Below are 14,050 nucleotides of genomic sequence, written 5' to 3' on the forward strand. Positions count from 1 at the left end.
ACAGACCAAGAAAAGTCTGCAGCGGATTTGATAGCCCACGCAGAGCACGTGTTATTTTAAACATTATAAAAAGTACATAATGTCTGGCCCTTTAATTATTTTATTATTTAGGGGAAGTCCGGGCATAGTGAACACCTTAAGCTTTGACTTGACATAGTAACAGAAAAATTTAACATGGAAGGAATGAAAAAAGTGTAAATAATAAGTCTTTATTTAATAATCTTTTAATTTAAAACAACACTATAGCCCCCAATGTTTAATGATTGCTGCAATTTTGAACAAAAGGTAAAAAAAAAAGATTTTATTCGCTTTGCCCAGGGTGCCGGGCAAACTGAAACAGGCCTCCGGGCAAAACAAATATCACTCATAAAATCTTAGTGAACTTAATAACTAAGTGAAAATTAATCAACATAAGATCATTTCAATAATATTAATAAGAAAAAGCTGTCACAAGTAACTTTTGATATATTTTTCACTAATTTCATAAGCATTAGTTTTCACGGCATCTCTGAAGACATTTTAACACAGCGAATCCACGTTTTGATAGCCATTTCCATGACGTCTGTTAGCCAGGAGCCATGATCGATCTTTTTTTGATATTTATATACCATATGTAACAAAATATTATCATAAAAAAAAATTACCTTGTAACGCGAACTTTCCCAAATATATCAATAAACTATGGTTAGTTCACATGGAGCCTACTAGATGGCGCTAGTAGTCCTCGATTTCGATGTAAACATTAGCGATATTTTATCTTTCCCGTAGTTTTAAAAATCCAAAACCTTGCGTAACTTGTGTTATGTGTTGCCTAGTTCTTTTATGTAAACATAACGAATGTGCAAACTAAGATTAATGTAAATTTGATAGCTTCCAGTTCCTAGGCAATGTTTAGTTCCTTGAGCCTCACAGGATGGCTCTACTAGTACCCAATGTTTTGTTCTTAAACCCAATGTTCCTGGAGTCTTAAAATTATGATTTCAAGCATTCCATAACACTTGTATTTTTACTAAAACGTAGCAAATGTATAGATTTGGATTAACGTAATCTTGAACATTCATACATATATAGTTCACGTATCTGCATAAAGATGGCGTTAATAGGCCTAGCATATCTCGTTTCTGAAACCTGCAAAAAATACAGAACATCATGTAACATGTTCCTAAAAATATATCGAATGTATCTAAATAGTTTAACATACATAAAAACAACGCGCATGTTCGTACAATTTAACTGTTTACCAACTTGTCACTAGATGTCACTGTACAGCGCGCATACTAATCCTACATGGCGGTGTTAAGATTTTTCCTAGAATAAGGACCCGATGCACCGAATATTGTTAATGTTGAGAATTAGTTAGGAGTCGCTAGGCGAACGGACTGCGTACCCTCTGGGACCCTTCCGGCCCTATTTGACTGCATAGTTTAAAATCTCGAAGTACACCTTCGCGTTCGACTGCTGTCCTTTAGGACGCTGTTCGGCCTTAGGTAGTTAGTGTAGTTTGTTAGTCTAAGTATAATTGCAATTAATTAGCGCCGACTGGAATAAACTCCTGCCAACGTAAAACGCATTTAATTTCGCCTTCATCCCGCACGCCCCACCTCCAAGGAAACTACTCCACAACCTAATAAATTTAAAGGGAACACGCTATCCGCTTTGCCCGATCCACTTTACCCATTCAGTCAGTTAAAGAAATGAAGAATTTAAAAAAAATAACCGTTGGATTGTTTTAAAAGAAATGCGTTGTAAAAGGAAGATACTTTAATAAGCAATAGAAGCATCTTGAATTAAAATTCGAGATAATTACTATGACAAAATAACATACAATTTACTTACCTTTCAAAATCGAATATTTTGCACTAAAAACACATTTTGACTCGTCACCGACGACGCTCGCAGCGGCAGCTCCCTGTGACGCTTGCCGCTCATAGAGCGAAGGATCCTGAACATCATATAGGCGCGTGGTGCGACAAAGTCGAATAGTTTAGGATTGGGAGCCCGAATTCGCTTTGCCTGGGGTGTTCGCTTTACCCGACCTTCCCCTATGTAGAATAAGTGGAGACAAATGATGTGATTGAAATTATATACGCAGTTTAATAATAAGATGATAATAATTTAAAACAGCGCTGATAATACAGTGAAAATGCATATTATCATTCATTGTGAACGTGAACTCGACTTATGGTGCGATACTTATATTATATCACCACCATGTTAAGCAGCAGATAGGTCATTAATAGATAGGTACTTATGTACCTACTTAGGTAAGATTAACTGAATGCAGAAAGTTTAGAATAAGAAGAACAAAAAATATTAAAGTTATTAATGTAACTTTATTATTTTTTATTAAAGTTATTAATGTAACTTTATCATTTTTTGTTCTTTTTATTCTTCTTCTTTTTTAAATGGCGTTCTTTAGCACAAATTTGCCAGCCATTAAATATTTCATTGACGTTTCCTCACACCCGGCGGTAATGCGCAGGTGTGGCGCCGACTGGCATTATTAGCACGTGGTAGCTAAATAGTAATAGCTACACATCCAAATGGGAATAGGCGGGTACGGGTAGCAATAACAAGTATAATAACAACCCTCTTGAAAACGATCAGCGGAGCATTCAAAGACCTTATTACAATGCTTTAATGTTTGCTATGAGCGTTCTTTCTCAGCGTTATATTCTGTAAAATCTATTAAAAACGCCCATAACCTAAATCTAAATTCTAAACCAACGCGTTGTTGACATCGCAATGTTGTTGTTATCGAACAAAAATGTAAGATAGTTTTTTGCTAGCGAATGTCCAAGCATGAACAAGTTTGATGCATCACTACATTAGTCGTGAGCGCGGAACAGCGCGGTACTGCCGCCTCGCGTCTTGAATTTTAAATTTGTTTTGTTATTTGTGTAACAATCTTAGCGGCGGAATGTCTAGCTATGGTAAGAATTGTTACTTTTTAATAATACTATTTGGAGAAGATACAGTTCTGGAGCTAGTCCTTAGATATTATTTTTTAAGAGCAGTTAAACATGGTTACTTGCGATAGGAATAGCCGTACAAAGTGACCCGATCTGACTTTTGGGTGTATTTTTAAACTAATGAACTTTTAAGTAGGTATACCTACTAACTTTAAAAAAATTGCGTGATTTGAAGTATCCTAACTGCTTGCCTATTACATTGAGGTGGTTTGATATTTCTGTCTGTCTGACTTTACTGTAATAATATGGTTAACAGGTAAATGGTAATAATATAGCGTGTGTTTAGCTAATCGAACGACTTCGTCGATTTCAATTATTATGGCCGTATATTAAGAATGTGTTATGCAAGAATTACGCCTTCATTGCAGTAAAAGAGAAAGATCCCCGCAATTTGCGAATTTCGGTTTTCGCGGTAGCTGCTCAGCTATTAGCCGGATCCACAACAGAGCGAGCATTACGCGCGAGGCAATTTCCTCGCGCACAAAATGGCCAGAGCACGACACTGTACACACAGGGCGCTGCACTGGTTTAGTGCGCGAGGACGAGGAAAATTGCCTCGCGCGTATTATGCTCGCTCTGTGTGTAGGTACCCAGCTATTGACCATTTTGTATTTTGTCTCGCAAGAAAACGGTACCTACGACTTTTCCAATGGTTGTCTGGTGGGGCACTTGCACATGGGGCAATAAAGTAATTTTTTAACCATTTTTAAAATCTGAAATAAAATAGATATCTACTACTAAACTGTTTTATAATGGTTTATTTTTACATCGCTTACTTAATTAACGTAATCAAACCTCTTATCTCGTGTTAAATAAATAGTCTGCCGCACATCACCTTGGTCTAATGGCTCCTCTACACGATGGGCCAACGCCGGCCACTCCAAGGGACGCAGCCATGCGGTAGAATGAGATAGCAATATCACTTGCTCCCTCTAACGTATAGATGCGTCCCTTGGAGTGGCCGGCGTTGGCCCATCGTGTAGAGGAGCCATAAGACCCGAGTCACATTAGAGCAGCCATTCTCAAAGTGTGTTCCGCGGAACCCTAGGGTTCCGCAAAGCCTCTATTGGGGCTCCGCGAAAATACTTGTAATAATTAGAAAAAAAAAACCAGCTCTTGTATAGGGGCTGTCCATAAATTACGTCATCGATTTTTGACGATTATGACCCAATTTCCTCCTACTTCATGCTACCGTCATCCGATGTCCAGACCCCCCCCCCTAATTTGAAATGACGTAATTTATGAATAGCCCCATAGGTATATCTGGTCGACAGTGACGAACGAAAATATTTAATTTGGGGCTCCGTCAAATATTTCGCTTTCCAAAAGGGTTCCGTCACCAAAAAAGTTTGAGAACCGCTGCATTAGAATATTGTAATTATAATACGTTTAAGGGACCGAATTTACTCATAGGTACTCAAGTACCTATTAATAAGTGCCTACTAGTAGTAAGAGATGTAGTTTTTCAAACTAGGTAAGTATGTAAAGTATGGAGTAGACGAATGAGATTCGCGGCTTTAGCAATGCACGTTGTGTGACGAGGGCTTTATTGCGAGAGATAATTAGCTTTACTCAAACTTAAATAACTTTGTTTACACTTTGATATCTTTAATTAACTGCGTTCATCGCTGTTGATGACACTTTGTAATTACTTTATCAACTTAGAATTTAATTATTCAGCTTCATACAAAATAGATGAAGCCAAAGGTAAACCTGTGTGTATTACTAGTAGGTATACGGTAAATAAAAATACAGGCAATTAATGTTATTACGGTACCAACTCGTATCTTCCCTTTTATCAGTTGCATGAAGGTGAAGAGTGAGATTTGTAGGTGGAGACAATATTATCTAACTATAGTCTCTAGTCTAGACAACTATAGTCTAGTCTAGATACAAGAAAAAATGAATTATGAAATACCTCTTGTTACCCGACACTTTGAAGCTCTATTACATATTTTCAAAGTCTGTCTGTCTGCTTCCTGAGGGGTACATTTCCCGTTGAGATATCTTGGTTATTTAACGGGTTAAGGGCAGTGCTAGAATATTAGTCACTAACGGTTTTCAACTGTCCTAAACATGTGTTTCAATAAATACCTATGATGACCCATTCCAGCTCCATACACGACTGCGGCAGCCGTGACCGTCGGTGTGCTCGGCAGCGCGTACTGCGCCTACCACATCTACCAGCGCAGCAAGCCCAGAATACCCACCGAATGGACGCAAGTCGGCACGCTTCAGAAGATCTACACTTACCCAATCAAGTCATGCGGCCCTGTTGTACTTGAGACTGGAGAATGCTCCACGTTGGGACTGAAGGATGGATGGTTGAGAGACAGGTGAGTTGACGAGTGTGCTTACATATACCAGCGCAGCAAGCTTAGAATACCCACGGAGTGGACGCAAGTCGGCACGCTTCAGAAGATCTACACTTACCCAATCAAGTCATGCGGCCCTGTTGTACTAGAGACTGGAGAATGCTCCACGTTGGGACTGAAGGATGGATGGTTGAGAGACAGGTGAGTTGTCCCGACGAGTGTGCTTACATATACCACAGCGCAGCAAGCTTAGAATACCCACGGAGTGGACACAAGTCAGCACGCTTCAGAAGATATACACTTACCTTACCCAATCAAGTCATGCGGCCCTGTTGTACTGGAGATTGGGGAATGCTCCACGTTGGGACTGAAGGATGGATGGTTGAGAGACAGGTGAGTTGTCCCGGCGAGTGTGCTTACATATACTACAGCGCAGCAAGCTTAGAATACCCACGGAGTGGACACAAGTCGGCACGCTTCAGAAGATATACACTTACCTTACCCAATCAAGTCATGCGGCCCTGTTGTACTGGAGATTGGGGAATGCTCCACGTTGGGACTGAAGGATGGATGGTTGAGAGACAGGTGAGTTGTCCCGGCGAGTGTGCTTACATATACCAGCGCAGCAAGCTTAGAATACCCACCGCGTGGACGCAAGTCGGCACGCTTCAGAAGATCTACACCTACCCAATCAAGTCATGCGGCCCTGTTGTACTAGAGACTGGGGAATGCTCCACGTTGGGACTGAAGGATGGATGGTTGAGAGACAGGTGAGTTGTCCCGACGAGTGTGCTTACATATACCACAGCGCAGCAAGCTTAGAATACCCACGGAGTGGACACAAGTCGGCACGCTTCAGAAGATATACACTTACCTTACCCAATCAAGTCATGCGGCCCTGTTGTACTGGAGATTGGGGAATGCTCCACGTTGGGACTGAAGGATGGATGGTTGAGAGACAGGTGAGTTGTCCCGACGAGTGTGCTTACATATACCACAGCGCAGCAAGCTTAGAATACCCACGGAGTGGACACAAGTCGGCACGCGTCAGAAGATCTACACCTACCCAATCAAGTCATGCGGCCCTGTTGTACTAGAGACTGGGGAATGCTCCACGTTGGGACTGAAGGATGGATGGTTGAGAGACAGGTGAGTTGTCCCGACGAGTGTGCTTACATATACCACAGCGCAGCAAGCTTAGAATACCCACGGAGTGGACACAAGTCGGCACGCTTCAGAAGATATAAACTTACCTTACCCAATCAAGTCATGCGGCCCTGTTGTACTGGAGATTGGGGAATGCTCCACGTTGGGACTGAAGGATGGATGGTTGAGAGACAGGTGAGTTGTCCCGGCGAGTGTGCTTACATATACCAGCGCAGCAAGCTTAGAATACCCACGGAGTGGACACAAGTCGGCACGCTTCAGAAGATATACACTTACCTTACCCAATCAAGTCATGCGGCCCTGTTGTACTGGAGATTGGGGAATGCTCCACGTTGGGACTGAAGGATGGATGGTTGAGAGACAGGTGAGTTGTCCCGGCGAGTGTGCTTACATATACCAGCGCAGCAAGCTTAGAATACCCACCGAGTGGACGCAAGTCGGCACGCTTCAGAAGATCTACACCTACCCAATCAAGTCATGCGGCCCTGTTGTACTAGAGACTGGAGAATGCTCCACGTTGGGACTGAAGGATGGATGGTTGAGAGACAGGTGAGTTGCCTCGACGAGTGCTGACATATACCAGCATAGCAAGCCCAGAATTCCCAACCGAGTGGACGCAAGTCGGCACGCTTCAGAAAATCTACACTTACCCAATCAAGTCATGCGGTCCTGTTGTACTAGAGACTGGAGAATGCTCCACGTTGGGACTGAAGGATGGATGGCTGAGAGACAGGTGAGTTGTCCCGACGAGTTCTTACATATACCAGCGCAGCAAGCCCAGAATACCCAGCGAGTGGACGTGAACAACCTAAAGTAGTTCTGGAGTAACACGTCTGGTGTTGCAGGCGTCCATAGGCTGCGGAGACTGCTTACCATCAGGCGGACCATAATCTTGTTTACCGACGCAATATAAAAAAAAAAATTCTTACCGGTACTGAAGGTTTCTTCTTGATTTTCTTGCCATCATTTTTCGACCGCGCGATGTGCTATCCTTGAAGCTCCAGTAACATCATTTATCCTTACAGAGTCCTGATGGTGATAGATGAGAAGGACAACTTCATCACAGCCCGAGCGTACCCAGAGTTGCTGCTGGTGTCTCCGTGTGTGCGCAGCTCCGTGCTCACACTCACACACAAACATGACCAGCAGGTCCCCCCCGTGCACGTCAACTTGGCAGAGGTGATGGCTCCTCTACACGAATGGCCAATGCCGGCCAATCCAAGGGACGCAGCCATGCGGTAGACTGAGATAGCAATATCACTTGGTCCCTCTAATGCATAAATGCGGCCCTTGGATTGGCCGGCGTTGGCCATTCGTGTAGAGGAGCCATGAGAAAGACTATCCCAATCAAACGACTATTACAAAGACTCCGCCGTCCGTTGGTCTGTCTGTCACCAGGTTGTATCTCAAGAACCGTGATAGCTAGACAGTTGAAATTTTCACAGATGATGTATTTCTGTTGCCGATATAACAACAAATACTAAAAACAGAATTAAATAAATATTTAAGTGGGGTTCCCATACAACAAACGTGATATTTTTTGCCGTTTTTACCTAACACAAGACTCATCTTCAAGTGTTCCGTACACTCCTGTTAAGGCCCCAGTACACAATGGGCCATCGCCGGCCACTCCAAGGGACGCAGCCTTGCGGTAGAATGAGATAGCAATATCACTTGCTCCCCCTAACGCATAAATGCGTCCCTTGGAGTGGCCGGCAATGGCCCATTGTGTACTGGGGCCTTTAGAGTAAGCTCCAGTGCGGTCTCTTAAGAGCCAACAGGAGTGGTCATTTCTCCATACAAACGTACTCGACTGCTTCCTCCGTGGGTTTTGACGCTAGAGCAATGATTTTTTCAACACAGATTAGTATTGTCCATATCTGTGTCGGACCGTTTTGATTTCTTTGTTTTTTTATGGCGCTAGAGCCCTTCAAAAATGGCCAAAATGGGCTAATTGACTGTGCCGCAATGAGAGGCGTGGTATTCAAAACTGATATCAATTAGCCAAAAAAGCAAAACGGTCCGACACAGATAATTTCATAATCATTTAGATTTCCAAATTTGGTTACGATTGGTTACATTTTGGAGGAGGAAACAGTCGAGGACGAAACCTCGATTTTTGAGATTTTTACGCAGGATTTTTTGCCTTGTCCTTATCCTTATAGTTTTAGGAGCCGCTTCCGTTAGCGAGACGGGTATATTTAACTAAAATATTTAAAACTCAGCTCCTGTTTCGTCTTAACCATACATCTTGTAACTTTATTACTTGTAAGTATAGGGTTTATTATAATTTGCAGGTGATCGCGCTACAGAAACCGATCGAAGCCAAGGTGTGGGGCGTGCCAGTACCCGTCTTTGACTGCGGAAAGGAAGTCTCGGAATGGTTTAACAAGTACGTTCTACAAACGGCAACACTCCTAACTGTACATCGGTGGACCTTATTACAAAAGGCATAAGGTCCACCGATATACAGTTAACAGTGTAGGCGATGGTACGTGATGGTAAGTCTTCCAACTTAGGTCCTGTTATGCTCTAGTTTCTTAGGATAGCGGTGCCGTCATATAGCGGCCGACTCCATACTAACAATAAGTAATACGGCTAAATATTGATGTCGTAGTATTCGTATGGATGGAGACGGCCGCTATATGACGGCACCGCTATCCTAGGAAACTAGAGCATTACTCCCGTCACAGTTATAATAGCGCAGTTCCAATACAATTATAACTTTGACGATCTGAAATGTACGTGCTCAAGATACATTTTAAATGTAACTAAGCAATAATTATGATGAAATCGAATTGATCTGATCGATGGAAACTAGAAGTGGCTTGTTTTTTTAGAATCGTCTCGATGATTTAGAATAGTTAGATGACTGTCAAAACGAAAGTACAGTTTCGATAAAAGCGTGTATTAAAAGACGAGAAACTTGTTTCCTTTAATTTTGATTTAATTGTATCTACTACGTTTGTAAACGTTACGAAGTACCTACCTTACCTACATAATGGGTCATACTGAGTTATATTCACCAGATTGTTTGCCGAATGGAAAGTATGAGATCAGATTGCCAGGCAACGACATTGTTTTCATTTCATGTGTGATTACGCAATAGGACGCTAATAATCTAATAAAACATATTTACGGGAGAACGTTCTCTAATTATAATTTGTTGAGATGTCGACATGTTTTCGGCAACCGATAACCGATTGGTCCTTAAAAAGTAGATCAGCAATTATCTAAAGTTATCATAGACGTTGGATATTGACCTTATTAAAAAGGTTATATTAGTACGAGCTATTTCAATGGTATAATATAGTATACATTTTATCGTATGCTTATGATAATAATAATAAATGGTGCCGATGGGGATTTTCAAGCGTAATCGCAGTATACACACAATAGTTATTTGTTTTACAAGGGGGCAAAGTTGTTGTTTAACCGCTCGTGCTAATATTGATACCCGAGCAAGCGAAAGATTCCAAAATTGAACCACGAGCGTAGCGAGTGGTTCGAAAAATGGAATCTTGAGCGTTGCGAGGGTTTCAAAGCATGAGGGTTAAACAAAATTTGCCCCCGAGTGAAACACAAAATTTTTCACCACACCAACCCGAAGCAAATATTAAATGTAAAATATCAAACAAAATCAAATCAAATCCACATGAATGTTATTAGATATTTATCATCCAAAATCATCATTTAAAAGTCAATTCTACCAGCAAACATAAGAAAACAACTCAAAATTTGCATTTGATTACTTTGCCTCACATGTGGATAAAATGCAACTTTGCTATTCGTTTTTGAAGTGCAAAGTAATTCTTTCCGAGCTGGTGTGGTGAAAAAATATATTTTTGCGGAAATTACCAATTTTTTTTACTACCTGCTCACGCGACTCTATGGGCTCATTTAGACGGTGCGAGAACTCGCATACGAGTTTCCTTACATTGCGTTATTTGATCGATCGGTTTAATTGAAGTAACCTCAATGGTCCGCAATGTACAGTCAACTGTAAAAATACGGGTGCACAAATCATCTCAAAAATATGTCCCATGTCAGCGAATTAAGAACTATGGGACATCTTTTTGAATAAGTTAGCTACCCCATATTTTTACAGTTGTACCATAGTACCATCCATGGTATAGGTAATATACTCCGCCTGGTACTCTCTTCCCGTCTTTTCGTGGTCACGTGACTGACACAAGCCTACGTCATCATGCGACAGCGCTATATGATAACATGCGATAGCGCTATATAAAGTGGCAATGTTATTGTGACGTAGGCTTTATGAGTTGTACCTAAAATCGTATAAGAGTTCGCGCGCCGTGTAGTTGAGCCCTTACTGTGAATACCTATTTGCAGACTTTTGAGCCGTCCTTCGAGTACTTTCCGCCTAGCGTACTACGCCACCCAGCAACCTCGGCTACTGAGGAACACCACCAACAAAATCTACAAGTTTACTAAGAATGATACGGTGAGTTTACATAATTACGTAATATATATTACCATATAGGTACGTGGGATTTTTTTTTATAAACGAGTGCAAAATAGCGCATAGCACTCCACAATGTAGTCACTGCATATACTATAATAATGAACAGGGACGCCAACTGATTAAACTAAAAAATAAAAAGCCTTTGTCCGTTTTTAAACCTATCTATAATATTTATTTGTGCAAGAAGAGATCAAAGTTGGTTTTTGCTTCGAATGCTGATTTTAAGTACCGATTGGCGAGAGATGGAATAGAAACAGCATATCAAGAGAACAGGACTTAAACGGCCAATATATTTTCCAGGGGGCTCTCCCAGACGAAACACCCTTCAACTTGATAAACGAGGCATCGGTAGAGGACCTGAACACACGCCTGCAGCTCGCGGACCGCGTGTCTCACCGCTGTTTTCGACCTAACTTCATACTGCAAGGGGCGCGAGCTTATGCTGAAGACAATTGGAAGTTCCTTAAGATAGGGAACGTAGAGTTCGAGATCTTGAAGCCGTGCACCAGGTAATGAGACTTGATAAACGTAAACTCCGTTCAACTTGATAAACGAGGCATCGGTAGAGGACCTGAACAGACGCCTGCAGCTCGCGCACCGCGTGTCTCACCGCTGTTTCCGACCTAACTTCATACTGCAAGGGGCGCGAGCTTATGCTGAAGACAATTGGAAGTTAAGATAGGGAACGTAGTGTTCGAGATCTTGAAGCCGTGCACCATCAGGTAATGAGACTTGATAAACGTAAACTCCGTTCAACTTGATAAACGAGGCATCGGTAGAGGACCTGAACAGACGCCTGCAGCTCGCGCACCGCGTGTCTCACCGCTGTTTCCGACCTAACTTCATACTGCATGGGGCGCAGCCGTATGCTGAAGACAATTGGAAGTTCCTTAAGATAGGGAACGTGGTGTTCGAGATCTTGAAACCGTGCACCAGGTAATGAGACTTGATAAACGTAAACTCCGTTCAACTTGATAAACGAGGCATCGGTAGAGGACCTGAACAGACGCCTGCAGCTCGCGGACCGCGTGTCTCACCGCTGTTTCCGACCTAACTTCATACTGCAAGGGGCGCAGCTGTATACTGAAGAAGTGAAGACAATTGGAAGTTCCTAATTAAGATAGGGAACATGGTGTTCGAGATCTTGAAACCGTGCACCAGGTATAAATGAGTTCACATTGAGAGTTGTGTTCCTCTGCCGGTGAGTAAGGTTGCTAGAGCTTAACGAGGGTGCGGAGTGTTAGAGTCGGCAACGTGCTTGTAAGATGCTCTCTGGAGCAAGCCTCCATAGGCTACGGAGACTGCTTATCATCAGGCGGGCCGTATGTTTGTCACCGACGTAGTATAAAAAAAATCACACCACGATCTGCGTCTCACAGATTTAAATGAAAACATTTAATTTTTCAGATGCGTACTGACAACTATTGACCCGGAGACGGGCGTTCGTAATGCGAACACCGAGCCGTTGGAAACTTTAAAAAGGTAGAAACTTTTTTGTTTTTTTTCGTATGAAAAATATTTGTATACTAACGTTAACTCGTACCAGAGTCATGTTTATCTCTTTTCCAGGCCGCACCAATCTACACGTTCCCAAAAAAACCAAATACATTCCAATTAATCCAGCTTTGATGGTCCATTTGAAGACAATCACATTTTCCGAAAGTGCCATCTAATTTGCACCTTTAATCGTAACGCTAAAGTTTAAATTCTGTTAGCGCGTATGTGGTTAAGGGTCTGGAAAAGGGTTATTATCGTCTGTCACGTAAACACAGCAATAGAATTGCCTTAGGAAGGTTTACTAATAATTTTTTACATAGGTAGTTTTTACCTGACACACCTATATATCTCTGTAGTAGTCGACCTTATCTCGTGGCAATAAGTATTAAGACAAGTCAATTAGGTAACTGTGGGTATTATTAATGTAATAATCCCTCTTTCCTTCCCAGCTACCGTCAAATTGAGGACCCCGAAGTGCGCCGCTCGGCCGGCAACTCCCCGCGCATGGGGCTACAGATGACGCTGCGCTCGCCGCCCGGAGAGTGGGTCAAACTCAACGACCCCATATACGTCGCGTGAATGTACGGAGCGTGCGTGAATTTAACGGCCTGGCCACGATATTGCGGCTTCGGCTAAGGCGACAACCATAGGTTGGAGCGCGACACAGAGTACGGACCTTTCGTTCCCACTTATGGTTTTAGCCTTAGCACTGTTTATGTGAAGTGTCAATGTATAGCTTAAGTGTTTGATATAGAAACAGATGGACAATTTATCCTGACATTATCAGGTAACCGCGTCCATCTATACTTTGCGACTCATGTGTGTGTCACGCTCCCAATCTCCCAACTCCCCGCGCATGGGGCTACAGATGACGCTGCGTTCGGCGCCCGGCGAATGGGTCCAACTCAACGATCCCATATATGAATGAATGAAGTGGTTTGAATGAAATGAAATTATTTTTTTGGGTTCGATGATGAATGGTAACTTTATCTCCACTAGTCTCGTGTACCAGCTGATTACATTTTCAACCATTTTATTATAAAAATTTTTTTTAGTTTATCGACTAATTTAGCCGCTGTATACGAAACCCGTAGTTATAAGATGTTTTATTATCCATTTTTTTGTTGTTGTTATATCTGATGTAATTATTGAAGTGTGTATTTTGTATTTATGAATATTAAACGTTTATACCTGACTTACATTTTAAGTCTGAAGTTTGATTTAAAGAAATGAGATTTTTATCCTGGACAAGCATCTTTTTGATAAGTGACTACAACAAGTACTGTATAAAAGTTTATTTAGAGGATGATGTAACTTATCTTCATTGAACATAATCTCTCACCGTACAAATAGCGGACTTCATGTTAGTAAGCATTTTCTACCAGTCAACGCAGATTTACGGGTTGTGCTTCTTACTTTACTGCTACCACAGAATAAATAATAGTAGTAGTAAAATACTTTATTGTACAAAAGAAACAATACTAGAATAGTACTGGGTACAGAAGGTTCACTCTCTAACAAAACGCGTATTACGACAGATATGACCGTAAGGTGGCGCAAGCGCGAGCAGGTGTCCGTTCCATAGCGGTGCGCGGCAACTACTACGATTAGAC

At 41.9% G+C, this 14,050-nt stretch overlaps 1 protein-coding gene across 5 annotated transcripts; it reads left to right on the forward strand.

Annotated features, from left to right (window-relative positions):
• Positions 1–2,807: 2,807 nt before the first annotated feature.
• Positions 2,808–13,048, forward strand: LOC134673157 (mitochondrial amidoxime reducing component 2-like). 5 transcript variants are annotated; one of them, XM_063531104.1, is made up of 8 exons: positions 2,808–2,933; positions 5,086–5,308; positions 7,480–7,633; positions 8,752–8,846; positions 10,808–10,919; positions 11,241–11,449; positions 12,348–12,422; positions 12,887–13,048. In XM_063531104.1, exons 1-8 carry the CDS (start codon positions 2,921–2,923, stop codon positions 13,014–13,016), a joined length of 1,011 nt encoding a protein of 336 aa, XP_063387174.1. In that variant the 5' UTR covers positions 2,808–2,920; the 3' UTR covers positions 13,017–13,048. The 5 variants fall into 5 exon arrangements, with proteins under 5 accessions (XP_063387174.1, XP_063387172.1, XP_063387173.1 ...); XM_063531102.1 differs by lacking the exons at positions 2,808–2,933; positions 5,086–5,308 and adding an exon at positions 6,337–6,436; XM_063531103.1 differs by lacking the exons at positions 2,808–2,933; positions 5,086–5,308 and adding an exon at positions 6,731–6,818.
• The last annotated feature ends 1,002 nt before the right edge of the window (positions 13,049–14,050 follow it).

The sequence above is a fragment of the Cydia fagiglandana genome, chromosome 18 (genome assembly GCF_963556715.1).
Source record: "Cydia fagiglandana chromosome 18, ilCydFagi1.1, whole genome shotgun sequence".
Lineage (NCBI taxonomy): Eukaryota > Metazoa > Arthropoda > Insecta > Lepidoptera > Tortricidae > Cydia > Cydia fagiglandana.